Source organism: Artemia franciscana, chromosome 13 (assembly GCF_032884065.1).
Source record: "Artemia franciscana chromosome 13, ASM3288406v1, whole genome shotgun sequence".
In the NCBI taxonomy this organism is placed as follows: Eukaryota; Metazoa; Arthropoda; class Branchiopoda; order Anostraca; family Artemiidae; genus Artemia; species Artemia franciscana.
The window spans coordinates 12,379,496-12,407,011 of record NC_088875.1 but is presented as its reverse complement, the minus strand read 5'-3'; the positions used below and the strand labels follow the sequence as shown (position 1 = coordinate 12,407,011).

General features: G+C 34.5%; 2 protein-coding genes across 2 annotated transcripts in view; both read left to right on the top strand.

The window, feature by feature from the left end:
• LOC136034540 (metal cation symporter ZIP14-like) overlaps positions 1-27,516 on the top strand; it is a 91,664-nt gene that overhangs the window by 2,772 nt on the left and 61,376 nt on the right. Inside the window, exon 2 of the mRNA XM_065715769.1 lies at positions 18,046-18,326. Coding sequence (XP_065571841.1) covers positions 18,054-18,326 — 273 coding nt within the window. The 5' untranslated portion in view covers positions 18,046-18,053. The remainder of the gene's footprint in view (positions 1-18,045; positions 18,327-27,516) is intronic.
• Positions 1,685-11,730, top strand: LOC136034256 (uncharacterized). Its single transcript, XM_065715397.1, has 2 exons — positions 1,685-1,751; positions 10,502-11,730. Exons 1-2 carry the CDS (start codon positions 1,685-1,687, stop codon positions 11,728-11,730), a joined length of 1,296 nt encoding a protein of 431 aa, XP_065571469.1.

The window sequence follows — 27,516 nt, the reverse complement described above, 5'->3', positions numbered from 1 at the left end:
TTTGGCTTTTTCTGCAATTAGCCATGGCTTGATGCCCACAACTATTCCATTTTAATTCATTTAACTTTAACAAATGAACTAACCTCCTTTTTATACAATCCTAATAAGGTGAGAATTAATGCCAGGTTTGCTTCTCACTCAATTGGACTATCTGTTTTGGCTTTTCCTACAATTAGCCATGACTTGATGCCCACAACTATTCCATTTTAATTTAAAAATCAACAGAACGACCAAGTCAGTTGATTTTCGAATTAAAATGGAATAATTGTGGGCATCAAGTCATGGCTAATTGTAGAAAAAATCAAGACAGATAGTCCAATTGAGTGAGAAACAAACCTGGAATTAATTCCCCCCCCCTTATTAGGATTGTATAAAAAGAATTTTGAATCAAAATGGAATAGGTGTGGGTATCAAGTCATGGCTAATTGTAGAAAAAGCCAAGACAGATAGTCCAATTGAGTGAGAAGCAAACCTGGCATTAATTCCCTCCTTATTAAGATTATATAAAAAGGAGGTTAGTTCATTTGTTAATAGATATGTCAATTTGTAATGTATTAGCAAATTGGGGGGGGGGGGGGTGGAGTGAAGGTGAATTATTTGGACAGTGTGAAGTTAGAAAACAATTCTTGCATCATAATAATTAGAATATTTAATGTTAACACATTTTACATACAGACGTTCTATACTTTACCCCCCTCCTCAATTAGAAAAAAACACCCTCACAATCTTCATTGCCAACAAATTGTGGAATGGAACCCAGTAAAAGCCTGCAAAGATGCTGTAAACTATGCAAAGGTTATTTACAATTCTTTGCATTCCTTCAACTTCATATGTATTCACTGTGGATTCCACCATTATCCACAGGCAAAGTAGCCAACAAAGTGCTGCAGTGAATTGCAAGTAGTAGCAGTATTTTTTCCAGCCCCATGATGGAAATGACACATAAAGTCTTTTTTAAAAGTATTGCTAAGCATTAGGAATGTGGATAAAGTCAAAAGTAACAAAGTCATATGTAATTTCATAAATGATACAACAGCCATATGGAGAAGTGATACAACAAAGCCTTTTGAATTGTATTGTTTAGTATTGCGGATATGCATAAAGTCAAAACTAATAAAGTCGTATATATTTTAAGTGATGATAGGACAGCCTTATTAGGGAAATGATACAATAAAACCTCTTAAAGAGCATTTTTTAGTATTGGGGTATTCATTAAGACAAATTAATAAAGTTGTATGTATTTTAAGCAATCATACAACAGCCCTATAAGGGAAATGATAGAAAAAATTCTTTTGAAAATTATTGCTTAGTATTGGGGATATATATAAAGTTGAAAATAATAAAGGCAGTAATATTTTAAGTGATGATACAACAGCCCTGTGAGCGAAATGGTGCAATAAAGCCCTATGATATGTATTACTTAGTACTGGGGTATGCATTAAGTCAAAACTATTGAGGTGGTATATATTTTAAGCAATAGTATGACAGGTCTATGAGGGAATGATACAATAAAGCCTTTTGAAGAATATTGTTTAGTATTGGGGTATGCATAAAGTCAAAATGAATAATTTTGTATACAACATTTCTATGAGGGAAATGATAGAAAAACGTCTTTTGAAAAGTATTGCTATGTATTGAGGTATGCATGAAATCAAAATTAATAAGGTTGTTTATATTTTAAGCAATGATACAACAGCCTGACGAGGGAAATGATACAAGAAAGGCTTTTGAAGAATATTGTTTAGTATTGGGTATGGTTGGGAATATGCATAATGTAAAAATTAATAAAGTTGTATATAATTTAAGCAATGATATGACAACCCTATGAGGGCAATGATATAATAAAGCCTTTTGAAGAATATTGTTCAGTATCAGGGTATGTATAAAGTCAAAGTTAATAAAGCTGTATATATTTTAAGCAGTGATGCAACACCTCTATGTGGGAAATGATACACTAAAGCATTTTGAAAAGTAACATTTTGTGCTTGGTTATGCATAAAGTCAAAATTAATGAAATCATATAAATTTTTTAAGCAATGATATGACAACCCTATGAAGGAATTGATACAATAAATCCTTTTGAAAAATATGGCCCCCGCTTTGTATCTTCCTGACTCTAACTCATGATGTTGTGACTTTTTGTCAGTTTTATCAGCTCATAAATTAAGAGGATGTTTTAAGCCCTCCCTTACATCTCCTGTTTTTATAACTTTGTCCTTAGTTTACTAGTTTGTACACAAAAAATTACTGTGTTGATAAATTTGCCATTTGTGATTTGCCAATTTGTAATTCCCAATTGGTAACTTTTCGGTTTGTCATTATTTGCCAATAATTAGATTTATTTTCACACTCAGATTCTTTCACACTCCCACTGAAACTTCGTCAATCTTGCTCGAAAAATATTTCTTACGTAACAAATATATTTTTTTTTTTTTACAAAACAATCTTTTTTTATTATCTTGATAAACTTGCCATCTTCCCAAGAAAAAAAAACCTTTTTACATGGACTCCAAATATATGGGTTTCTTGAAAATTTTATTAGGCACATATAGCAGGAAAGGGGCTGTACTTCCTCCCTATATCTCCTGATTTGATAATTTTTCAAATAATTTGTTATTATTGGCAAAAATAGACCTTATTTTCACAGTCCCAATAAATTTGCTATTGTTGCTCGAAAAATATTTCTTACACAAAAAAAATACTATTCACACAAAATTACTTTTTTTATGCTTTGATAAGTTATCCATTTGTGACTATTTACAAACAATTGACTTTTTTCACTGTTCCACAAAAAATTCGTCAATCTTGCTCGAAAAATATTTCTTACACTAAAAATTTTGTTTACAGAAAATTAACCTTTTTTTTACTGTCTCCTCAGAAAAAAAAATCTTTTTTTTTGAATTTAGAGTTTGAACAGGTGAATTAAATTTGGCAGGGTTTATTCAGTGATTTTTCTGAAGGATGAATAGTTTAACTCTGTTGATTACAAAGTTTGAATTGATGAATTAAATTTTGACATGGTTTATTCTTTGAATTCTCCTAAGGACTAAAAGGTTTCACTCTGTTGTTAATTTTGAACAGGTGAATTAAATTTGACATTGTTTATTCAGTGAATTTTCCCCAAGAATAAATAGCTTTAACTCTCTTGATTACAAAGGTTGACTAGATGAATTAAATACCGCCAGGGAGCCCAGTAACTGTGTCCTTGTTCAAAAATTCCTGTTCTTGTATCTTTGAGTTTTGAACAAGTATTCTAAACGTTTGAGTTTCTAGCGTACCTTAAGAAAATAATGGAAATTTAACGAAGTGCTGTAATGAAGTTTTTTATTGAAATAATGACATATACAATGATACATTTATTAATATCATCACATAGAAAATTTAAATGTTATGAATTCGCTCCATAAAATGGTTCATCATGTTTTCTCTTGATGTGACACTTATTCCATTTTAGTGGCATACACGGTTCTTAACATGGTTTTAGCTATAGGTTCAATATGAGTTTTATCACTGGTATTATGGGATTCATTGACTGTATTTTTTTGTAAACTGCCAATGTCAGTAGTAATGTTGCTGGCGCTTTCTTTTTTATTCAAAAATTCATTGAATAAACCATGTCAAATTTAATCATCAGTTTAAGTTTTGTACCCAAATGAATTAAACCTTTTAGTCCTTAGGAAAATACTAAGAATAAACCATGTCAAATTTAATTTGTTTTGTAATCAAGAGAGTTAAAGCTATTTATTCTTGGGAAAAATTCTCAGAATAAAGCATGTCAAATTTCATTCATCACTTCAAACTTTATAATCAGTAGAATTAAACCTTTTAACCCTTAGGAAAATTCAAGGAGTAAACCGTGTCAAATTTAATTTATCTCTTCAAGCTTTGTAATCAGCCCAGTTAAAGCTATTCATTCATAGGGATAATTCATTGAAAAAACCACGTCAAATTTAATTCATCAGTTCAAGCTTTATTCTTAACAGAGTTAAACCTTTTAGTTCCTAAACTCAATGAATAAATCGTGTAAAATTTAATTAACTTATTCAAACTTTATAATCAACAGAGTTAAACCTTTTAGTCCTTAGGAAAATTCAAGGAATAAGTCCTGTCAAATTTGATTGATATGTTCAAACTTTATAATCAACAGAGTTCAAAATATTCATTGTTGGTGGGAAATTCAAGGAATAAACCACCCAAAGTTTAATTTATCAGTTCAAACTTTATGCTCAACAGAGTTAAACCTTTAAGTCCTTAGGAAAATTCAAGGGATAAAGTATGTTGAATTTAATTCATCTGTACAAACTTTGTAATCAACAGTGTTAAAGCTATTCATTCTTGTGAAAATTCATTGAATAAACAATGTCAAATTTAATTCACTTGCTCAAAAAAAAAAGATTCTTTTCTGAGGAGACAGTAAAAAAAAGGTTAATTTTCTGTAAACAACATTTTTTGTGTAAGAAATATTTTTTGAGCGAGATTGACGAATTTTTTGTGAAACAGTGAAAAAAAGCCAATTGTTTGTAAATAGTCACAAATGGAAAATTTGAATTTGGTTGAATTTAATTCATCTGTACAAACTTTGTAATCAACAGTGTTAAAGCTATTCATTCTTGTGAAAATTCATTGAACAAACCTCGTCAAATTTAATTCATTGGTTCAAACTTTATGCTCATCAGAGTTAAACCTTTTAGTTCTTTGAAAAATTCAAGGAATAAGTCAATCCTTAGGAAAAGTCAAGGAATAAATCGTGGTAAAATTTAATTTATCTGTTGAGACTTTGTAATCAACAGAGTTAAAACTATTTATTCTTTGGGAAATTCACTGAATAATAAACATCAATTTAAATCATCTCTTCAAACTCTATAATCAAGAAAGTTAAACTACTTTTAATCATTTTTTTTCGGTATTCAGCTAGCAAGTAAAATACTATGAATTTATCAACTACCTGAGTTTATTGTAGTCAGAAGTGCTTTTAATATTTTTTTGGACTCTGGCAGCAGATAAAATACTTGGAATTTACCTACTAGCAGAGTTTGTCCTATGAAAAAGTGCTTTTTTGTTATTCTTATTTATGCTCAGTCACCAATTAAAAGACTTGGAATTTGCCAAATAGTTGAGTTTGTTCTAGTCAGAAGTGCTTTTATTAATTTTTTGGTACTCATCCAGCAAGTAAGATATTCAGATTTTATCAACTACCTGAGTTTTTGTAGTCGGAATTGCTTTCAGTAAATTTTTGACATCAGTCAGCAACTAAAACAATCGGAATTTATAACGTAGCTGAGTTTGTTGTACTCAAAAGTGTATTCATGCATTTTCGTTAGTCATTCAGCAACTAAAACACTCGGAATTCGCCGAGGAACTGAGATTATTGTACTCAAAAGTGCTTTCATTAGTTTTTTCTTTTGTACCCAGTTGGCATCTAAAACATTTGTTTTTTCCATGAAAAATTCTTTTCTATTAATTTTTGATACTCAGTCGCCAATTAAAAGACTTGGAATTTACCAAGTAGCTGAGTTTAATGTAGTCAAAACAGCTTTTAATGATTGTTTGGTACTCATCCAGCAACTAAAACATCTGGAATTTATTAACTCCCTCCATTAATTGTAGTAAAAAGTGCTTTTATGAATTTTCGATGCTCAGCCAACAACTAAGACATTCCAAATTTACATTCTAGCTTAGGTTTTTACATTCAAAAATGCTTTTTATCATTTTTTTTAATCCTTTGTCATTAAGGTCTTATTGTATCATTTCGCTCATAGGGTTGTCGTATCATCACTTAAAATATAGACGACTTTAATAATTTCGACTTTCTGCATACTCCAATATTAAGCAACACTTTTCAAAAGACTTTTTTTGTATCTTTTTTCTCATAGGGTTGTCGTATCATCGCTTAAAGTATATAACATTTTATTAGTTTTGATTTTATGCTTACCCCAATGCTAAACAATATTTTCTAGTGGCTTTATTTTGTCATTTCCCTCATAGAGCCTTTTTATTATCGCTTGAAATATATACGACTTCATTAATTTGACTTTATGCATACCCCAATACTAAACAATACTTTTCAAAAGACTTTATTATATCATTTCCCTAATAGAGTTGGCCTATCATTGCTTAAAATATATACGACTTTATTAATTTCAACTTCATGCGTATCCCCCATACTAAGCAATACTTTTCAAAAGGCGTTATCCTATCTTTTCCTCACAAAACTGTTGTATCATTGCTTAAAATATATACGAATTTTTTAATTTCGACTTTATGCATACCCCAATACTAAACAATGCTCTTCAAAAGGCTTTATTTAATTTACCTAATAGGGGTGCCGTATCATTGCTTCAAATATATACGTCCTTATTAATTTTGACTTTATGCATACCCCAATACTAAGCAATACTTTTCAAAGAGCTTTATTGTATCATTTCCCTCATAGGGAAATCACTTAAAATATATCTGCCTTTATTAATTTCAACTTTATGCAAATTCACAATACTAAGCAATAATTTTCAAAAGGCTTGATTCTGTCATTTTCCTCATAGGGCTGTAATATCATTGCTTAAAATATATACAACTTCATTCACTTTGACTTCATCCATACCCCAATGCTAAAAATACTCTCCAAAAGACTTTATCCCATTTACCTCATAGGACTCGTGGCATTGCTTAAATTATTTATGCCTGTATTAATCTCGACTTTATGTATATCCCCAGTGCAAAACAATACTTTCCAAAAGGCTTTATTGTATCACTTCCCTCGTAAGGCTGTTGTATCATTGCTTAAATTATATGTGACTTTAGTAATTTCGATTTAATGCATACCCCAATACTAAGCAATACTTTTCAAAAGGCTTTATTTTATCTTTTCCTTCATGGGACTATGCATCATCGCTTAAAATATGTATGACTTTATTAATATTGATTTTATGCATATTCCAATACTAAGCAGTATTTTCCAATATAATTTATTCTGCTATCTACCTTATAGGGCTGTTGCATTTTTTTTTATTGTCCGTTATTTTTTTATTTTTAAATTTGTTTCTTTTTGTTCCATCTTTTATTTTTTAAATTTGTTTTTGATTTCCGTTATTTTTAAAATCTTGTTTTTATTTTTCGTTATGTATTTCGTTTTCATTTTTTTTCGTTTAATGTTTTTGAGGGGGGAGCTGGGAGGAAGGATATTGTGTCCCTTGCAGGTTGCATATGGATTACCATAAGCTCCATCTTAAAAAAAATACCACAGCAATTCATTCATTGGGGAACATAACTTCACTGGTTTACTATGCGTAAGTGTGTGATAAGACCAGATTTTATTCAATCCAAATAAAAAAAATTATTCATAGTATTAAATTATCAAATCAAGTATTTCAATTTTTTTTTGTTAATTATATTCAGACAGGTATTTGAAAATGAGATGCCAGCCGGATTATGCTAACGATGTATCTCTCTTATAGTATAGTCTTGTAAGTAGGTCAATGATCCAAATGCTGAAATAAGGGTGTATAGTCTGTAGCTATTAATGCTATAGTACTGGTAAGGTGTAGAGGGTCTGCGTGCATGGTGTGTCAGGTACAGTTATTCTGCATTTTAAGACTTCAAACTGTCCAAATACTTTACCTCCCCCCCTTATATGCAAATATATAGCGCAAATTATATATTTCCCATCTATTCTGTCACTTGTCTTTGTCTTGTTTCGCACAAACCAACGAAGAAAGCGGTTTGTTCTCGAGTTTTACGCAGCGTAAACTGGAGTGATTGGTGTGTAATACGCAAGTACTAAAATTCCCCCCCCTTACGGAAAAAATAACTCAAATGAAATTCTCAAAATTGTAATACCTTATTTTCCACATTTTTTACCGGGGGTATTTGGGGGGGGCGAGCGTTATTTCCCTTGGGGGAGGGTATTTTCCAGGGGGCGTTTCCGCGGAGGGGTATTTTCTGAAGGGTTAAACGCTGGTTTTTTCCTTGGGGAGGGGGGGTATACGCCGGCTATCTTTTTTAATAATCCCGCTTACGCAATCTGTAGCGTCTTTTTCATTAGTTACAGTTTAATTTCGTATGAATTAGCTATAGTATTGATTAATATTACGAATACTTTTAAGTGGATTTCACTTTTTCTTCTTAAGAATTAAGATGTTGGATTTTAAATGAAATTGTAGACGAAATTAGAATATTCAAATTTTTCCAACAGCGATAGTTAAAAAAAAATGTTGCAATAAAATTTTGCTGAATGGATATGAATATTATTAATGGGGATAAAATGACCCCTTAAAACCCTTGAAGAAAGGTCTGTAAGTCATGAAGTTCGTCCATTGTTTACGTAGGATTTGTTATTGGGAAGTATACAGAGGCTTTTCCAATGGGGGGGGGGTGAACTTTTAGTTATGGGGATTTTCCACAGGTAGAATTCTTACTAGGGAGGGAAGTTTCTAGGGGCTGAACTTTCTAGGGGAAATTTTACACTACGGGGAATTTGCTAGAATTCTTATACGAAACTATTTTAATTTATCGTACCGACTCAATTTTAGATGTGGAGATGTTAAGAGGAATCGCCTGGGGGAAGTTATACTGGGGGGAATCGTATAGTGTCTTTCTGTAGATGGGGCGGGGAGATTTTTCATATGATATATTTTTCACAGAGAAGTTTCTGCAGGAGAAACTTTCAATTAGGGGATGGATGGGGGAGCTTTTTGCTGGGAAACTTCCACGGAGGACGAAATTACCAGCATTATTAAAAAAAAAATAATCTGAAATTAAACTCTTTCAAATGAAAGTGCGCTAAAAAATGTCTCACCCGAGATCGTCCTCAAGAATTTTTTTTTTATAAAATTTTTTCAACAAAACAAGTTTATTAAAGAAAAGTGAAGAGTTCTGTTAAGCCAAAAATGATTAGAAATAAATTCAAATAATTTTCAAAGCGTAAACCCTACCACAAATCATCATCAAAATATAGATTAAACCCAAAACGAACATAAGCTAAAATATATAACCGAGTAAACCTCAAAACAAGCAAGAATTAGCATGAGTAGGACTGACAATCCCCAGACATCAAGAGCAGAACATAATTTGTCCTCTACTGGAAGCAAAATACATTTTAAATGTTTTCACTTTTTTGACTTTAAACAAATAAAGAAACATTAGGACTTTAAGGACTAAATATAAGAATATGTATATTAAACTGACAATCCACGATTATTTGTTTTTTTTTTCTAACAAAGTGCAAATTATGTTCTGGTGTTGAAAAAACATTGGGATTTTGAGTCCAATCCTTTAAATTTTTTTCACGTTTTCAGTTTGACTCAGTAATCTATTGTAATTTCTGTTCGTTTTGGTTTACATTTATTTATTGATAGTGACTGGGGGTAATTTTACGTTTCGATGATAACTCGTAAAATTTGACAACGCTTTTGTCCGTAAAAACTTTAACACTAAAACGTGTTGGTTTCCAAAGGAAAAGGTTCCAAAATGCTCTCAAAGGAAAGCTAAACCTTCTTAAGCTTTCTGGTGCCATATGTTTTTAGCTTAATTTTGATGATTTTTCCCAAAAAAATGGATTTGAATTTTTTTTTGTTCCAAATTTTTATAATACTTCTGGTGTGTAAATTCCTTGTTTTCACTTTCCTTAGATTTTCTCAACGAAACTAAAAAAACTAAATAAAATAAAACACAACTCAAATAAAATTCTCAAATTTGGGAAACCCTATTTGATGCAGGGGGAGGGCAGAGATTCGGGTGGAATTTTTCACTGGGGTATTTTTCGCGGGGGGGGGGGGTAAACGTCTAGAAACCAACTGTTATTCATGTCAATTTTCATTCATCCTTTAGACACCCTTTACTATTTAGACCACCGTTTTATGAAAAGAATGTTTTCGTGTTATATTTCAGTAAAATCAAAGTAGTAAAATTTCAATAACTACAAAATAGGACATTACAAACTAATACAACCAGATTTGTTCCTCAGCTTCTTACCGCAGTAAATCAATGAATAATGTTTCAACATTATTCATATGCTCTCCAGGTCGTCAGCCTTCGGGTATAGAATTACGGACAGGGTTTTTTGTTTAAGAAAGCTTCTACCCGATTTTGACAGCATACTCCGATTCAAAGTACCCCTGCAAACCCTCTAGATCTAGATACTGTCTTTAATTGCATAAAAAATTTCCTTTCCCTTTAAAAACAGGAGTTTGTATTTGGGGCCCAAGTGACACCAACTGATCTTGCCGGCTTAAAGCAGGATTTGCAACGAAACCCAGAAAGTACATGTCTGTTCCAAGCTTGCCTTGTCTTGATTTAGCCTCACATTCTAACCTTTGAATTTTGAAGTAGAACTATATGTAAATATTTTTATTTCAATAATCAGAGCAGATACAGCATTAGACTTCACACAATACTTTACTGCTCTTGTTAGATTTGCATAACTTTTGTGCTAATTTCTCAGCTAAAGTTGGTTTCTAATGCCAAGTAAGGTCATTTTGAAAACGGAACTATTTTACCGTCTCAATAGGCGAAGTGCTCCAGGTTATTAAGCAGCTGAGAAAGGGCAAGGCTCCCGGGCACGACGGAATTGTGACTGAACACCTCCGCTGTAGCTCACCTCTGCTCATTGAGCACTTGACGCTGCTATATCAAATGTGCCTTGATTCTGGTGCAGTCCCTAAGTCGTTTGCCCTAGGTATTGTGTCTAACGTCTTGAAGAAGGGAAAAAATCGTAACCTCCGTCGCCACCTCGGTTGTGCATTTGCACATCGCCTCCTTACGCGTATAGTATCGAATGCTCAGAATCAATCACGGACTCTTTTAATTTGTGCAGTAGATGTGTCCGCGGCGTTCGATTCGGTAATTCATTCAAAGTTAATTTTGAACCTGCTGCACCAAGGTGTGAACCCACATGTAGCGGCCGTCCTATGGCACTGGTATTCGAGTAGCCTTATCCGTGTTAAGTTGAGTAGTGAATTCCTGTCGAAACCGATTAAGCTTCACCGGGGACTGCGTCAAGGGTCGGTTTTAAGCCCTGTACTCTTCAATTCACTAACCTCGTCGGTAACAAAAAAGATTAACGGTGGTTTTAACACTGAATGTATGGATGTGAGCCTACTGTGCTACGCCGACGACATATTACTGGTGAGCACATCGCTTTGTAACCTTCAAGCTAATATCGATCTCCTAAGTCGAGGTTATACTAATATTGGTCTGGTTATTAACCCTGCTAAAACAGAATTTCTTGTATTTGAACCCCCGCGTGCGCCGTCTGAAGTTGCCCGTCGCGAGGCTACCCGTGTTACCGTTGCAGGGCAAGTAGTACTTCCAAGCCGCAAGTTGAAGTACCTAGGTATCACATATGGAAGCGACCTCAGAAGCTCGCGTGCTCTTTTTGTTGACCAGGTTCTGTCGGGTTTTCGGTCTGGGTATGCTAAACTTGCAGCTCTGAAGTTTAAATTTAATAAGCATATTCTTGCTAGGTTGTATCGTGCCGTCGCTCTTCCCTTTGCTCACTACATCTCACCCGTTTGGCATTGGCTATCGAATTCGGATATGTTGCGAATCCGTTCAGGCTTTTGCAAATATTTAAAGTTTCTGCTTGGTCTGCCACTTTACCTCCGTAACACTGGTCTGCTAGAAAAGTATCATATACCTGATCCTGTTGAGTTCATGCCGAATTTTGAAAAACAAGCTCTCGTGAAACACAGGGCACTATTATTTGATTTCCCAGCGACTTTTTTGCTTGATAGTTGAAGTGTGATTTGTTTGTATTTAGTGATTATTATGTTCGGTTGATTTGTTTTCGTCTTTAATTTCTCTTTTCTTTTGTTTTGCTCCGCTTCTTCATGCTTCTTTTTTATAAGCGGGTTTGTAATAAATTATTATTATTATAATTATATTGACAGTCATTACTTTATTTAAGAATCACTGAACATAGACCAATTGAATAGGGGAATAAGTACTATATATATTATTATCTAATCTCACTGTTGGAGCCCTTTTTTTTGGTAAAAATTCAGCAATGTCATTAATAAAATACCAAAAAGTCGAGGTGAGAAGGCGCTTCCCTGCTTTACTCCTTTCTTAACTTCAGAAGGCCTCATATATATATATATATATATATATATATATATATATATATATATATATATATATATATATATATATATATATATATATATATATATATATATAAAGTGCCGAAACCCTATAGGCAAGTGTATTCTTCTGATGAGCCCTTGTGTTTGGTTGTTGCCTCTGAATTATTTCTCTTTATTGTTTTTATTGTTTGGTAAATGACGACTTATACTTATTGACGACATGACTGCCTGTCCATGGATTATTCTTTATGGTCGATTGTGTATGGCTATGCTGTTTAACCTATGTGATTGTATGGATGAGTAGGGTTAAGGCCTTGTTCATGTGCTGATCTATATTAATCACTAATTTAGGAAAACAGTCTTCCTTTTCTCCTTCTGTCTCCTTTTTTTTTTTAAATGTGTTTGTGCTGTTACATTGGTGATTTCTCTTTTCGTAATATATATATATATATATATATATATATATATATATATATATATATATATATATATATATATATATATATATATATACTAGGACATGTCGAGACTGACTACTTCCTCTCAGTCTCTTAACAAGCCAGTGTAATATCTTACCACTATGCTGTCTTGCTGCATCTTTTAGATTTTTTGGCAGTTCTATTCATGGTCTCTATTTTACATCTCCATAGTCACACTTTAATGCCTTCTCTATTTCCCTCACTTTTACCTTATTCTTGCTGTGTATATCTCTCAGAATCTTCTTGTACCTTATAAACTTTTTGTCTCTTCTGCCAAAGTTGAAGAGTTTCCAAAGTTATTCCAAGATGAGGTTCTAACTTTCCTCATCAAGATCTCTCTCGCTATTTCACATACTATTTTCTAAAATTATTCCTCCCTATCTTCTAAAATGTAAAATTCTAAACTCTCCAGTTTTGTATCCACCTGTTCTTCGAAAGTTCCTCTTAATTTCTTATCTTAAGAGTCTAACAGCATCGTAACTATTGAAAGTTGTTTCTGTAAGTTTCAGCTTCAAATTAACTTGCGGCACTACTAGATCCATGAAATTCAACATCGTTATTAGCACTCCTACATACCTTAGTGTCTTTCATTGATCCTGCCAGTATTTGGTTTATAATAACATAATCAATAAGGTTGGCTGTATTACCATTATGGGGACGCCATGCTAACTTGTATGGCATTTTATGAACAAGTATAAGTGGTTACACCTAGATTATTGTATGTACAAAGTTCTATTACATTATGTACGAAGTTCTATATTTTTTATGTTCTAAGTTCCATTAATAATAGATAGAAATCCATTACCATTGCTATTTTCCTTCCCTACACCAAATTTTCCTTAGCTTGAATAACATGTCCTTATTTGTACCAACCTGGGTATTAAAGTCCACAAATGGAAATTCTTCATTTCTAACTTTGTTCTTGTATATCTGTTCCTTTAACTGTTTGTAAAATCCACGTGAGTCGTTATAATTCAGCATGTCAGTTTGGGGAACCATGGGGAATTATAATAAATAACATAGCTAGGAAGAGGATATTTAGCCAAAAAAGCCCATAGAATCGAACAAAACTCAGAAGAATTGTATGTAAATCAAGATCCCGAACAACTCTGCATTGTCTACTTGACTATAATTTCCTCGAGGATTACCACTCCCTAAAGTCATCCGGTAACGCTGTTTGTACTCATGGTTCTGGTTAGGCAAACCTTTAAAAGGTTTACCCCAGTGGCACTATGAAGCCTCATAAGTCGCGTTAGTTTTCCTTGGATTGGATGAAGGGCTTATGATGGAGCACAGATCCTATCCATTGCATTGCAGAAGAACAGCTCCAGCTTTTTATACTCAACCTGTCCCTTTCAGGAGATGTAATAAAACGTGAAATATAGTTTGCAAGGAGTTCACTGTTAGAAAAATATGTTTATGTATAAACACTTTCATCAGTAAGTAAACTTATTTTTTTTTATTTAGAGCCTTGAAGCTCTAAATAAAATTATCCTCCCTCATGCTTTCCTCCCTGAATTGACGTTTTGTCATCATGTTGTTAACTTGATTTTACTGCAACTATCCAGCTTTGTGAGGTTGTTAGTTTGAAGACTTTTGATTGGCTCCTGTGTTTTCTTAATTAAAAAAAAAACTAATCAAGTGTCAACTTTGCAGGAAAAAGTTCAAACCTGTACTTATGACAATTTTTAGCATTTTTGTAGTTCTGGGGAAGACATAAATGTAGGGAGAAAAACACCTAGGCGAAAGGTTGACTAAGGGCATATTAGGCCCTAAGTTTTAATGGCTTGGCTGCATGAATAATATCAAACAGTTCGTGGTAACGAACTGTAGTAAGGAGCGACCCGGCTCAATAGTAACCGAGACTCTAAAAAATGGAATTTAGATACCAATAGTTAAATCAAAAGAATCGCATTTTAATGCTGATTTTAAATATACAAGTTTCATCAAGATCAGTTATACCCATCAAAAGTTACAAGCCTGAGAAAATTTACCTCATTTTAGAAAATAGGGGGAAACACCCCCTAAAGTCATACAATCTTAACAAAAATCACACCATCAGATTCAGTGTATCAGAGAACCTTATTGTAGAAGTTTCAAGCTCCTATCTACAAAAATGTGGAATTTCGCGTTTTTTGCCAGAAGACAGATCACGGATGCGTGTTTATTTGTTTGTTTTTTTTTGTTTTTTTTTTCTCCCAGGGGTGATCGTATCGACCGAGTGGTCCTAGAATCTTGCGGGAGGGCTCATTCTAACGGAAATTAAAAGTTCTAATGCTCCTTTTAAGTGACCCAAAAAATTGGAGGGTGCCTAGCCCCCCCACGCTCATTTTTTCCCCAAAGTCACCAGATCAGAATTCTGAGGTAGCCATTTTATTCACCATTGTCGAAAAACCTAATAACTATGTCTTTAGTGACGACTTACTCCCCCACAGTCCCCGTGGGTTGGGGCTGCAAGTTGAAAACTTTGACCTGTGTTTACATATAGTAATGGTTACTGGGAGGTGTACTGACATTCTCAGGGGGATTTTTTGGTTTAGGAGAGAGAGTTGAGGGGGGGAGGGCACGTGGGAGGATATTTCCATGGAGAGAGTTCTCATGGGGGAAGAGAATTTCAATGAAGGGGGTGCAGGATTTTCTAGATTTATTTGAAAAAACAATGAAAAAATAAATATGAAAAGTTTTTTCTACTGAAAGTAAGGAGCAGCATTAAAACTTAAAACGAACAAAAATTATTACGCATATGAGGGGTTTACCTTCTTGTTATACCTCACTCTTTACGCTAAAGTATTTTTAGTAATTTCAACTATTTATTCCTCGGCCTTTGTGATTCAGAGGTCATTCTTAAGGAATTGGGACACAATCTAAGCTTTAGTGTAAAGAGCGAGGTATCAACGAGGGTTGAACCCCCTCATATACGCAATAAAAACATGCGAATATAGAAGTTCGTTACGTAAGTTATTTCGTAAGTTACGTATATTTTTTACCAATGAAAACGTTTGTGAAAAATCAAAAGTTCTAGTTGCTTTTTTAAGTAATCAAAAACTTGAGGACAACTAGGCCCCCTCCTTCGCTTCTTTTTTCTTAAAATCTTCCGATTAATTGTAATTAATTAATATGCAAATTTCGTTTTAATTATTTATGTGCAGAGAGCCAAAATCAAAACATGCATTAATTAAAAAACGTCCAGAAATTAAATAAAAAAAAACAACAAGTTTTTGTAACGGAAAGTAAGGAGCGACATTAAAACTTGAAACTAACAGAAATTACTCCGCATATGAAAGGGGCTTTTCCTCCTCAACGCCCCGTGCTTTACGCTTGAGTTTCTTGTCAAACTTTAGCGTAAAGACCGAGGCGTTGAGGAGGAAAAGCCCCTTTCATATACGGAGTGATTTCTGTTCGTTTTAAGTTTTAATGTCGCTCCTTACTTTCCGTTAGAAAAACTTGTTTTTTTATTTAATTAAGTAAAAGGACAAGACATATTGATATTATTTGCCCTCACTTTTCATGAATTGTAAAGTGGGCTGGGCTGTTTATCGTCTAACTCAAATCCCCAACTTCATCAATTTAATTACAGTAAATAAAACTTTATTCTGAAATAACTATTGAGATTTGCTAACCTTAAGAAATAACTGCGAAGCTTCGATTCTATAGCGATTTTATTTGTTGTAAAATAGGTTTTGATGCTTCCATGACAAAGAAATGGTTCAAAGCTTTTACAGAACTCCCCAATCAAGCGCTAGTGTGACATCGATAATTCGGAGTAGGTACTATTTTCAGCTGTCTAACTCTTGTTTTTTTTGCTGCAAGGGCTTTTCATTATATCCCAATTTAACAAGGCACAGGAAGGTATTACGATTTTGTTCAGCATCTCAAAGTAACCTGTCAGATTGCCCCAAACATTAAAGGCAAAGAACAGCAGCTGCAATTGTTGCTGGAGCAATTGTCAGCAGAAATGGAGCTAATTGTCGACTATAGCAGAAAAGAACACAAAATCTCCATGTTTACTTTATATAAGTGATAATAGTCAACAGTGAATGCTACATTGAGGAGTAGTTTTTCCCTAGTGTAATAATCTTAGAGAAAGAAATTGTCTGGGGTCGTTTAAAGAAAGTTATTGCGTAAGAGGGTGTAAAGTTTTTAGATGAAGAGGTTAGGAAGGTAGGTTGGTTTAGGCATAAAGAAACGGGAACTATGTCCTTGAATTGATTTATTTAATTTGGAATTAAGTATTGGCTATGAACTTTACATTGAAGTGAATTAATGTGTTAATCATGGCCTGTACAAGGTTTTGCCTTTAATTAAAAGAATTTATACATCTTTCATCTAAGGCTAAACTTAAGTTATTGTAAAAACAAGTTAGATTAAAAAGAGTGAATCACTACATTTTTTGGTGCCAAAACTAAAGTGTTTTCTTTTGTGGCAAACTTGACGAAGCAAACGGTATATCTGAAACTATACTTAACTTTAATGGTGCAGTTTTATGCCTTACCGAGGGACCCTTTTAATATTCTGCACAAATTTATGATTTTTTTTGTAGTGCCCTTCATTTCTCGGTACCCAGGTATTACTGGTGAAAGAGGGCTCTGGTGACTATACCTCAGCAAAAACATGTTTCACAAGTGCAACATTCCATCTTTCATTGGACTTTCGGGTAGGGTTGCATTTGACCCATGACCCATGACAAGCTCATGGTCGATCATCACGTGTGGTAATTTATTCTCTTTCTGTAAGAAGGAGAAGTTCATGCATCATCTTTTTCCTCGGGAAGAATGGTGGCTTGGCCAGCCCACATTCCGCAAGATAGCAAAGAACGGGTCTGACTATCTCTTCTGGTGCTTGAAAAGCAACTAGAAATTTCTGTTTCTGTTTTAATGGACTATCCCTCGGTGGTCTACCGCCACTGGTTCAGAGTTATTAGCAATAAAGGAAGAAAACAACATGTGCGTTCATGACCATGTTTCTTGAGAAAAAGTAAATTTTTGAATTCTTAAAGATAAGGGCTTAGAGCCTTAGTTACAAGGGCTCAAGGTATGTGTAATTCAATTGTATAGTTTTTAACAAAATCAAGTCGTTTAGGGGGGTAACCTGCTGGGGCTTATCTAGCTCATAAAGCTGTTCTTGTTGAGTAGTTAGCACGTTAAGTTTATAATCTTATATCCTTAAAGGCTGGGCTTTGGGCCCTGATCTTGTCGAAGTTTATTTGCTTTGGGATAGCGGTCAGGATAGGGACAGAGGTCAGGGTAGGGACAGGGAAATTGTCCCTACCAGAGTCGAACTTGCTCTAAATGGGTAGACTACCTGTTGAAATATGTAGAAGGTAAACAGGAAATTTGTGAGAAAGCAGAGGACGATAGGCCTCTGGACCCCCATTGCACTTCCAGGCCAAATGGCCATGAAACAGAGATCAGCATGGCTGGTTTGGAATTTGAAATCTAGTTAATTCCTCGGGCATTCATTTTTTCTTATAACTATTCTCTGTGTTTCAGGCTACATAATGGTTTCTACTGAACTTCGATGTGTTTTGTGTACCTTTATTGTGGTCCATCTATCAAACTATGTGACTTCAATACAAGATATTGATTATACTAGTAATTATGATAGTATAAGACAATCAGTTATTCAACAGTTTAAAAGTGACGAAAAATTTGAGGAGCGAGGGTTCAGAGAACTGGTTCATGTCTTTAAAAATCGCAATAGGACTTTGGCATTGAATCAAGTTTTGAAGAGGAAAATTTGCGAACAAAATGAGGATTGTATCTCCCAAAATGTAGGTATTTTTTTGTTTATTGTCATATCTTTTATAGCTAAACTGATTTTTTCTGAATTTAAGTGAAACGTATTTAAGTTTGTTCAAAGAGTTTATCTCAAATATCTCAGGAACGCCAAAGGGAATGAAGTTGAAACTTTCAGGACATATTGAGGGGGATTGTTGATTAACGTTAGTCTAAACTCAAGACTGTAAGATGACGAGGGTCAGAATGACTTCAATCCTATAGAAGCCAAAAGACTATACAGATTTTTTATCCGTCTGTTTGAATATTATAATATTTACCCCTCCATCCATAGTTATATAGTTCAATCATTATTAATATTTTTTTCAAAATTGTGTTCAATGTTTAAAAAATGTTGTTTAAAAAAATGAAATAAATAAAATAAGAAATCTTGATTCTTAAGGAGAAAAACCAGAAGAAAGTTTTACAAATATTCTCTTCATTAACCAATAAAAACTATGTCAATTAAAAGCGAGCAGAAATCTATATATATAAAAATAAGTTGTCTGTCTGTGTGTCTGTCTGTGGATCAGGTGACGTCATGTTTCTGTGTTGACTGACGTCATGAAATTAGTTGTCGTCATTTTTGCTTTGACGGTGACGTCATTCAAGATATTTAAGACATATGTTCACGTAGAAATCTATTAATGTTTAAGTTTACAATGACTGATGAACTTACCATGGCAAAAGCCGATGAAGGTGCTCAAAGAGTCTATGCCAAAAAACTTGCTGCTGATAGAGAAAGTCAGAAAAGAAAGCGTGCCGAGGAATCAAAAGAACAGCAAGGAAACAGGCTTGAGGCTGATAGAGAAAGAAAGAACAGAAAGCGTGCCGAGGAATCAAAAGAACAGCAAGGAAACAGGCTTGAGGCTGATAGAGAAAAAAAGAACAGAAAGCGTGCCGAGGAATCAAAAGAACAGCAAGGAAACAGGCTTGAGGCTGATAGAGAAAAAAAGAACAGAAAGCGTGCCGAGGAACTACCAGAGCAACGCGGAAGCAGACTTGCTGCTAAAAGAGAAAGTGAAAAAAGAAGGCGTGCCGAGGAATTACAAGAACAGCAAGATATCAGGCTTGCTGCTGATAGAGAAAGTAAGAAAAGAAAGCGTGCCGAGGAATCACTAGAACAGCAAGAAATCAGGCTTGCTGCTGATAGAGAAAGTAAGAAAAGAAAGCGTGCCGAGGAATCAGAGCAACCTGAAAGTTATCGCCTGGCATTCAGGTACAACCCAGTCGATGATTATAGCTTGAGTAGATGTGTTCAAATCGGGACAATGTCTAAAATTTGTCCCTATTGCAAGGCCTTGAAATTCAATGGTGAAACAATGGGAATGTGTTGCGCCTCAGGAAAAGTTAAACTTCCTCTATTGGCTGCACCACCAGAGCCATTGAAGACGAATGAATGCTTGCCTGAAAAATTCTAATTTATGGGCACACGTAAAAATATTAAAATTAACTACAAATATGCGTGTCCGATTGCAAAACGATGACTCTGGTCAAACATTTTCAGATCAATTGCTGACAATTGGAAACGGAAAGCTCCCAGTAGACTCAATTTCAGGACGTATACAACTACCTGCTGATTTCTGTAATTTAGTGACGTCCAAAAATGAATTGATTGAAAAAGTATTTCCGAATATTCTAAAAAATTATAAAAATAATAAATGGCTAAGTGAAAGAGCGATTCTCGCACCCAAAAATATAGACGTCCACGAAATCAACAATATTGTTTTGACCAAGATTCGAGACCAGGCAGTCCTTTACAAGTCAGTCGACACAGTTTTGGAACCAAATGAAGCGGTTAATTATCCATCTGAATTTTTAAATTCCATAGATCCTTCAGGGTTTCCACCACACGTGCTACAACTAAAAATAGGCGTACCAATAATACTTTTAAGAAATATAAACCCACCAAAGCTTTGCAATGGCACGCGACTTGCCGTAAAAAAAACAATGGAAAACCTAATAGAGGCCACAATCTTGACAGGGACTTATGAGGGTGAGGCTGTTCTTATTCCTCGCATTCCCATGATTCCAACGGATCTGCTTTTTAATTTAAAAGATTGCAATTCCCAATTCGATTAGTATTTGCAATCACCATTAACAAAGCTCAAGGTCAATCATTAGAAAAATGTGGTATAGATCTTAATACTGATTGTTTTTCCCATGGACAATTGTACGTTGCATGTTCGAGGGTCGGTAAACCTGACAATGTATTTATATGCAGCGACAATTGGACAGCGAAGAATGTTGTATATTCGCAAGTTTTACGCAGTTAATTTGTATTGTATCTATCTATCTATCTATCTATATAAAAACGAGTTGTGTGGATGCATATTTGTTTGTTTGTAAAAAGAGCGTTTGCATATGACGTCATTATTAGTACATACGGCTTTGTATATGCACAGACAATGGGAAAGCCAAGAATGTTGTTTATTCGCAATTTTTACGTAGTTTGAAACACATATATAAATCTATCTATATTCACAGGTGGGACACAGGGACACAACTACAATGGCGCATAACTAATATGGCGCGTAACGACTTACGCGCGCGGGGGGGCTTGGGGGGGCGCGAAGCGCCCCACCAACTAGGTGTTGGGGTGGCGCGAAGCGCCACCCCAACAGCTAGTCTATCTATATATATAAAAATAAGTTATCTGTCTGTGTGTCTGTCTGTGGATCAGGTGACGTCATGTTTCTGTGTTGACTGACGTCATGAAATTAGTTGTCGTCATTTTTGCTTTGACGGTGACGTCATTCAAGATATTTAAGACATATGTTCACGTAGAAATCTATTAATGTTTAAGTTTACAATGACTGATGAACTTACCATGGCAAAAGCCGATGAAGATGCTCAAAGAGTCTATGCCAAAAAACTTGCTGCTGATAGAGAAAGTCAGAAAAGAAAGCATGCCGAGGAATCAAAAGAACAGCAAGGAAACAGGCTTGAGGCTGATAGAGAAAGAAAGAACAGAAAGCGTGCCGAGGAATCAAAAGAACAGCAAGGAAACAGGCTTGAGGCTGATAGAGAAAGAAAGAACAGAAAGCGTGCCGAGGAATCAAAAGAACAGCAAGGAAACAGGCTTGAGGCTGATAGAGAAAAAAAGAACAGAAAGCGTGCCGAGGAACTACCAGAGCAACGCGGAAGCAGACTTGCTGCTAAAAGAGAAAGTGAAAAAAGAAGGCGTGCCGAGGAATTACAAGAACAGCAAGAAATCAGGCTTGCTGCTGATAGAGAAAGTAAGAAAAGAAAGCGTGCCGAGGAATCTGATAGAGAAAGAAAGAACAGAAAGCGTGCCGAGGAATCAAAAGAACAGCAAGGAAACAGGCCTGAGGCTGATAGAGAAAGAAAGAACTGAAAGCGTGCCGAGGAATCAAAAGAACAGCAAGGAAACAGGCTTGAGGCTGATAGAGAAAAAAAGAACAGAAAGCGTGCCGAGGAACTACCAGAGCAACGCGGAAGCAGACTTGCTGCTAAAAGAGAAAGTGAAAAAAGAAGGCGTGCCGAGGAATTACAAGAACAGCAAGAAATCAGGCTTGCTGCTGATAGAGAAAGTAAGAAAAGAAAGCGTGCCGAGGAATCACAAGAACAGCAAGAAATCAGGCTTGCTGCTGATAGAGAAAGTAAGAAAAGAAAGCGTGCCGAGGAATCAGAGCAACCTGAAAGTTTTCGCCTGGCATTCAGGTACAACCCAGTCGATGATTATAGCTTGAGTAGATGTGTTCAAATCGGGACAATGTCTAAAATTTGTCCCTATTGCAAGGCCTTGAAATTCAATGGTGAAACAATGGGAATGTGTTGCGCCTCAGGAAAAGTTAAACTTCCTCTATTGGCTGCACCACCAGAGCCATTGAAGACGAATGAATGCTTGCCTGAAAAATTCTAATTTATGGGCACACGTAAAAATATTAAAATTAACTACAAATATGCGTGTCCAATTGCAAAACGATGACTCTGGTTAAACATTTTCAGATCAATTGCTGACAATTGGAAACGGAAAGCTCCCAGTAGACTCAATTTCAGGACGTATACAACTACCTGCTGATTTCTGTAATTTAGTGACGTCCAAAAATGAATTGATTGAAAAAGTATTTCCGAATATTCTAAAAAATTATAAAAATAATAAATGGCTAAGTGAAAGAGCGATTCTCGCACCCAAAAATATAGACGTCCACGAAATCAACAATATTGTTTTGACCAAGATTCGAGACCAGGCAGTCCTTTACAAGTCAGTCGACACAGTTTTGGAACCAAATGAAGCGGTTAATTATCCATCTGAATTTTTAAATTCCATAGATCTTTCAGGGTTTCCACCACACGTGCTACAACTAAAAATAGGCGTACCAATAATACTTTTAAGAAATATAAACCCACCAAAGCTTTGCAATGGCACTCGACTTGCCGTAAAAAAAAACAATGGAAAACCTAATAGAGGCCACAATCTTGACAGGGCCTTTTGAGGGTGAGGCTGTTCTTATTCCTCGCATTCCCATGATTCCAACGGATCTGCCTTTTCAATTTAAAAGATTGCAATTCCCAATTCGATTAGCATTTGCAATCACCATTAACAAAGCTCAAGGTCAATCATTAGAAAAATGTGGTATAGATCTTAATACTGATTGTTTTTCCCATGGACAATTGTACGTTGCATGTTCGAGGGTCGGTAAACCTGACTATCTATTTATATGCAGCGACAATTGGACAGCGAAGAATGTTGTATATTCGCAAGTTTTACGCAGTTAATTTGTATTGTATCTATCTATCTATCTATCTATATAAAAAGAGTTGTGTGTATGCATGTTTGTTTGTTTGTAAAAAGAGCGTTTGCATATGATGTCATTATTAGTACATACGGCTTTGTATATGCAGAGACAATGGGAAAGCCAAGAATGTTGTATATTCGCAATTTTTACGTAGTTTAACTCCTGCAGACGAAATGAATGCTTGCCTAAAAAATTCTAATTTATGGGCACACGTAAAAATATTAAAATTAACTACAAATATGCGTGTCCGATTGCAAAACGATGACTCTGGTCAAACAGTAGACTCAATTTCAGGACGTATACAACTACCTGCTGATTTCTGTAATTTAGTGACGTCCAAAAATGAATTGATTGAAAAAGTATTTCCGAATATTCTAAAAAATTATAAAAATAATAAATGGCTAAGTGAAAGAGCGATTCTCGCACCCAAAAATATAGACGTCCACGAAATCAACAATATTGTTTTGACCAAGATTCGAGACCAGGCAGTCCTTTACAAGTCAGTCGACACAGTTTTGGAACCAAATGAAGCGGTTAATTATCCATCTGAATTTTTAAATTCCATAGATCCTTCAGGGTTTCCACCACACGTGCTACAACTAAAAATAGGCGTACCAATAATACTTTTAAGAAATATCAACCCACCAAAGCTTTGCAATGGCAAGCGACTTGCCGTAAAAAAAACAATGGAAAACCTAATAGAGGCCACAATCTTGACAGGGCCTTATGAGGGTGAGGCTGTTCTTATTCCTCGCATTCCCATGATTCCAACGGATCTGCTTTTTCAATTTAAAAGATTGCAATTGCCAATTCGATTAGTATTTGCAATCACCATTAACAAAGCTCAAGGTCAATCATTAGAAAAATGTGGTATAGATCTTAATACTGATTGTTTTTCCCATGGACAATTGTACGTTGCATGTTCGAGGGTCGGTAAACCTGACAATGTATTAATATGCAGCGACAATTGGACAGCGAAGAATGTTGTATATTCGCAAGTTTTACGCAGTTAATTTGTATTGTATCTATCTATCTATCTATCTATATAAAAACGAGTTGTGTGGATGCATGTTTGTTTGTTTGTAAAAAGAGCGTTTGTATATGACGTCATTATTAGTACATACGGCTTTGTATATGCACAGACAATGGGAAAGCCAAGAATGTTGTTTATTCGCAATTTTTACGTAGTTTGAAACACATATATAAATCTATCTATATTCACAGGTGGGACACAGGGACACAACTACAATGGCGCATAACTAATATGGCGCGTAACGACTTACGCGCGCGGGGGGGCTTGGGGGGGGGGGGGGCGCGAAGCGCCCCACCAACTAGGTGTTGGGGTGGTGCGAAGCGCCACCCCAACAGCTAGTTAATTATAAAAAGAAGCTTTTCGAAGAAAAGTGAGAGCTACTTTAAACCTAAGACGAGCAGAAATAAAGCCAAGTAGTAATTCAAGTGTAAAACACAGCGAGATCACCGTCAATACATAAGTGAAACTCAAAACGAAAAGAAATTACAATAAATAATAAGGTCAGATCCTGAACAAACAGAAACTGCCACAAACAGGCTTTCTAAAAACCAGAACACGATTTATACTTTTCTGAAAACAAAATACATTTTATACGTCTTCTCTTTTATAAAGTTAATAAATACAAAATTGCTGAGACAAAAATGTCTCAAAATATGAATCTCAATATATAGGGCTGTTACTCTGCATTTCATTTGATCTTTTTGTAATCTTAGTTAATATGATGACTCTCTTTCTGTTTTTTTTTGTTAATTTTATGACGAATAAAATCTCACAGCTTGAAATAAGAATTGGTTTTAGTAAAGCGTAAATGATGTTCTGGTCTTTGCAAAGCATAGATGGTGTTGGTCATACTCCTGTTCGGGGTAGTTTCTGTTTGTTTATATTTCACTTTATTATCTATTGCAATATCTGTTCGTTTCGGTTTTCACTTATTTCTTGATAATGATTTACGTTCGTTTTTTACTTTGAATTTCTATTTGGTTTTGTTTCGGCTCGTCTTAGGTTTAATTTAGCTTTTTACTTTTCTTTGAAAAATTCTTGCATGGAAAAAGTTGTTTTTAATTAGTATACAAAAATAGCCCTGTTTTGAATTTGACATTTAATAGTACTTTTGAGTAAGGAATAAGGAATTTCATCCATTGTCCACTAGATTTGAAAGTTTTTCCCAAATACCTTTTTTTAATTTGCCGATTTCTATGAATTTAGAGGGAGGATTGGGCAATTAAATCCAAAATTAATTTTTTTCTTCCGAAGACGAATGTAGATTTTTGTGTATTCTTATAGTTAATTTTGTTTTGCAGAGGCCCTGCTTTTTTTTATTTATGTATTTATAACTTATGTTAATTTAATATATTTAATATGTAAAATCCAATCCATTTTGCACCTGTCGTTTTCACTTATATTCATAGATTATTGCGAAAAAATTTCTACTTTTTAGTTCGTTTGGAAAATGAGTTAAAAAACGAAAAAAAAAATATTGTTCCTCCTCGTCATCACTGACCACATTACTTTCATTACTAGTTCAAATAACAAGAGGTAGCAGTTACGCCTGGGCATTATAATAATCACACTTGTAGATAAAACTAGATCTACGTTGCATGGGCATCGTGAGGTGTTGCGGCAACCTTTGTTCGGCTTCGCCGAATAAAGGTTGCGGGAGAAACACTTTGGTATTGTTTCCTCGCTTCGATTAAACGCCGAAGTAGTTAATCTGTAAGGATCTTTAAATAAATACTAGGTACATCAAGTCGCAAAAGTGGGAAACCCCTCATTGCAACTAGCAAAAGTTGCAAATCTCTCATCGCTGAAGATGATTGTAGCCTAACAACCGATTATTGCTTACAATTCCCTTACATGTCTTATCACTGGAACCAAATTGGTCTTACCATCAAATACACTGGAAACAAATAATAGGTATACCAACTAGCAAAAGTTGCGAACCCCTCATTCCCGAAGATGATTGAGATAACAGCTGACTGTTGCTTAAAACTCCCCTATATGTCTCACAATTGGTACCTGCCTATTTTCCTATGCTGCCTTTACTACTGAAGTTGTCAATCCCTTTAAACTTTCAAACTGGTAGGCTATATCTCTTGAAGGAATTTTTCGACCATAAAATGGATGACATATAATTTGATCAGCTCATCAAGAGCTATCGACTGCCGTCGAAAAAATCTATCTGTCCTAGTTCAAAAGTTGACTTTTTTGCCGTAGGCCAAGTTTCTAACGTCATCATTTAGAAAGGAGCAAAGGATAAACTCTAATTTCGTTACTAATGAGAGAACCTCTAAAGTTTAAGAGGCACATCTGATAGCATTTTTGCTGAATTACTGCTGAAGTCGTCAAACCCCTTAATCTTTCAAAATGGTATATCTCATGAAACTATTTTTCTACCAGAAATGGATGAAATATACTTTGATCAGCTTATCAAGAGCTATCGACTGCCGTCGAAAAAAAAATCTATCTGTCTTAGTTCAAAAGTTGGCTTTTTTTCCGTAGGCCAAGTTTCTAACGTCATTACTTAGAAAGGAGCAAAGGATAAAGTCTAATTTCTTCAGCAATGAAAAAACTTTTAAAACTTAAGAGGCACATCTGATATCATTCCTCTACCGAAATCCCAAGTGCGAAAAACCGAATGATAAACTCAGCTGAAATCACGAACAGAAATGGGTTGGAACACAAGTAAAAACCATCCTTTTTGGCCCCAGGCAAGAGTTCTACGAAGCTTTCCAAAATGCAAAGTCATATTCATGAATCCGACCTAAGGTCCACACTTTCCGTAAAAACCGTAGACCTTTACCACTTTCGTCATTATTAGGAATAAGCGAAATCGGGGTGCTAGAAAAAAAAAAAAAAAAAAAAAAAAAAAAAAAAAAAAAAAAAAAAAAAAAAAAAAAAAAAAACAAAGTGTTGCTCTCGCAACACAATTAAAATTACCCTCAACCTGATGAACTTCTCTGCTTCATGCAGCCTATTAGTCTAAATAAAATTATTATAAATTATTTATATTATTAATTAATAATATTATTTTTATAATAATAATATAATATAATAATATAAATAATATAAATGTAATAATAAATAATAATATTAATTAATTAATAATAATATATTATTAATAAATAATTAATAATTGTTATAAGGTATTAAAAATAAAATTATTAGTCAAAATAAAATAACCTAAATAAGATCAAAAAATAAAACTAAATAAAAATAAAATTAGCCTAAGTAAAATTAACCTGCTTCATGCAGCATATTAGTCTAAATAGAATTAACCCATCAAAGAATCCCGGAATTTTTAGAAAGCCCAAGTACATCTTTCATAGTCAAAGACATCTTTACTGGATCGAAGTGAGGAACTTTGTCCTTGAAACAAATTAAATAAAAAAA

What these genes read in the sequence shown, in the direction of transcription:
- LOC136034256 (XM_065715397.1), top strand. Translation starts at nt 1,685, where the DNA reads ATGATACAACAGCCTGACGAGGGAAATGATACAAGAAAGGCTTTTGAA. An exon ending in AGAATATTGTTTAGTATTGG is followed by an intron (nt 1,752 to 10,501) that starts GTATGGTTGGGA and finishes CCGTCTCAATAG; the next exon opens with GCGAAGTGCTCCAGGTTATT.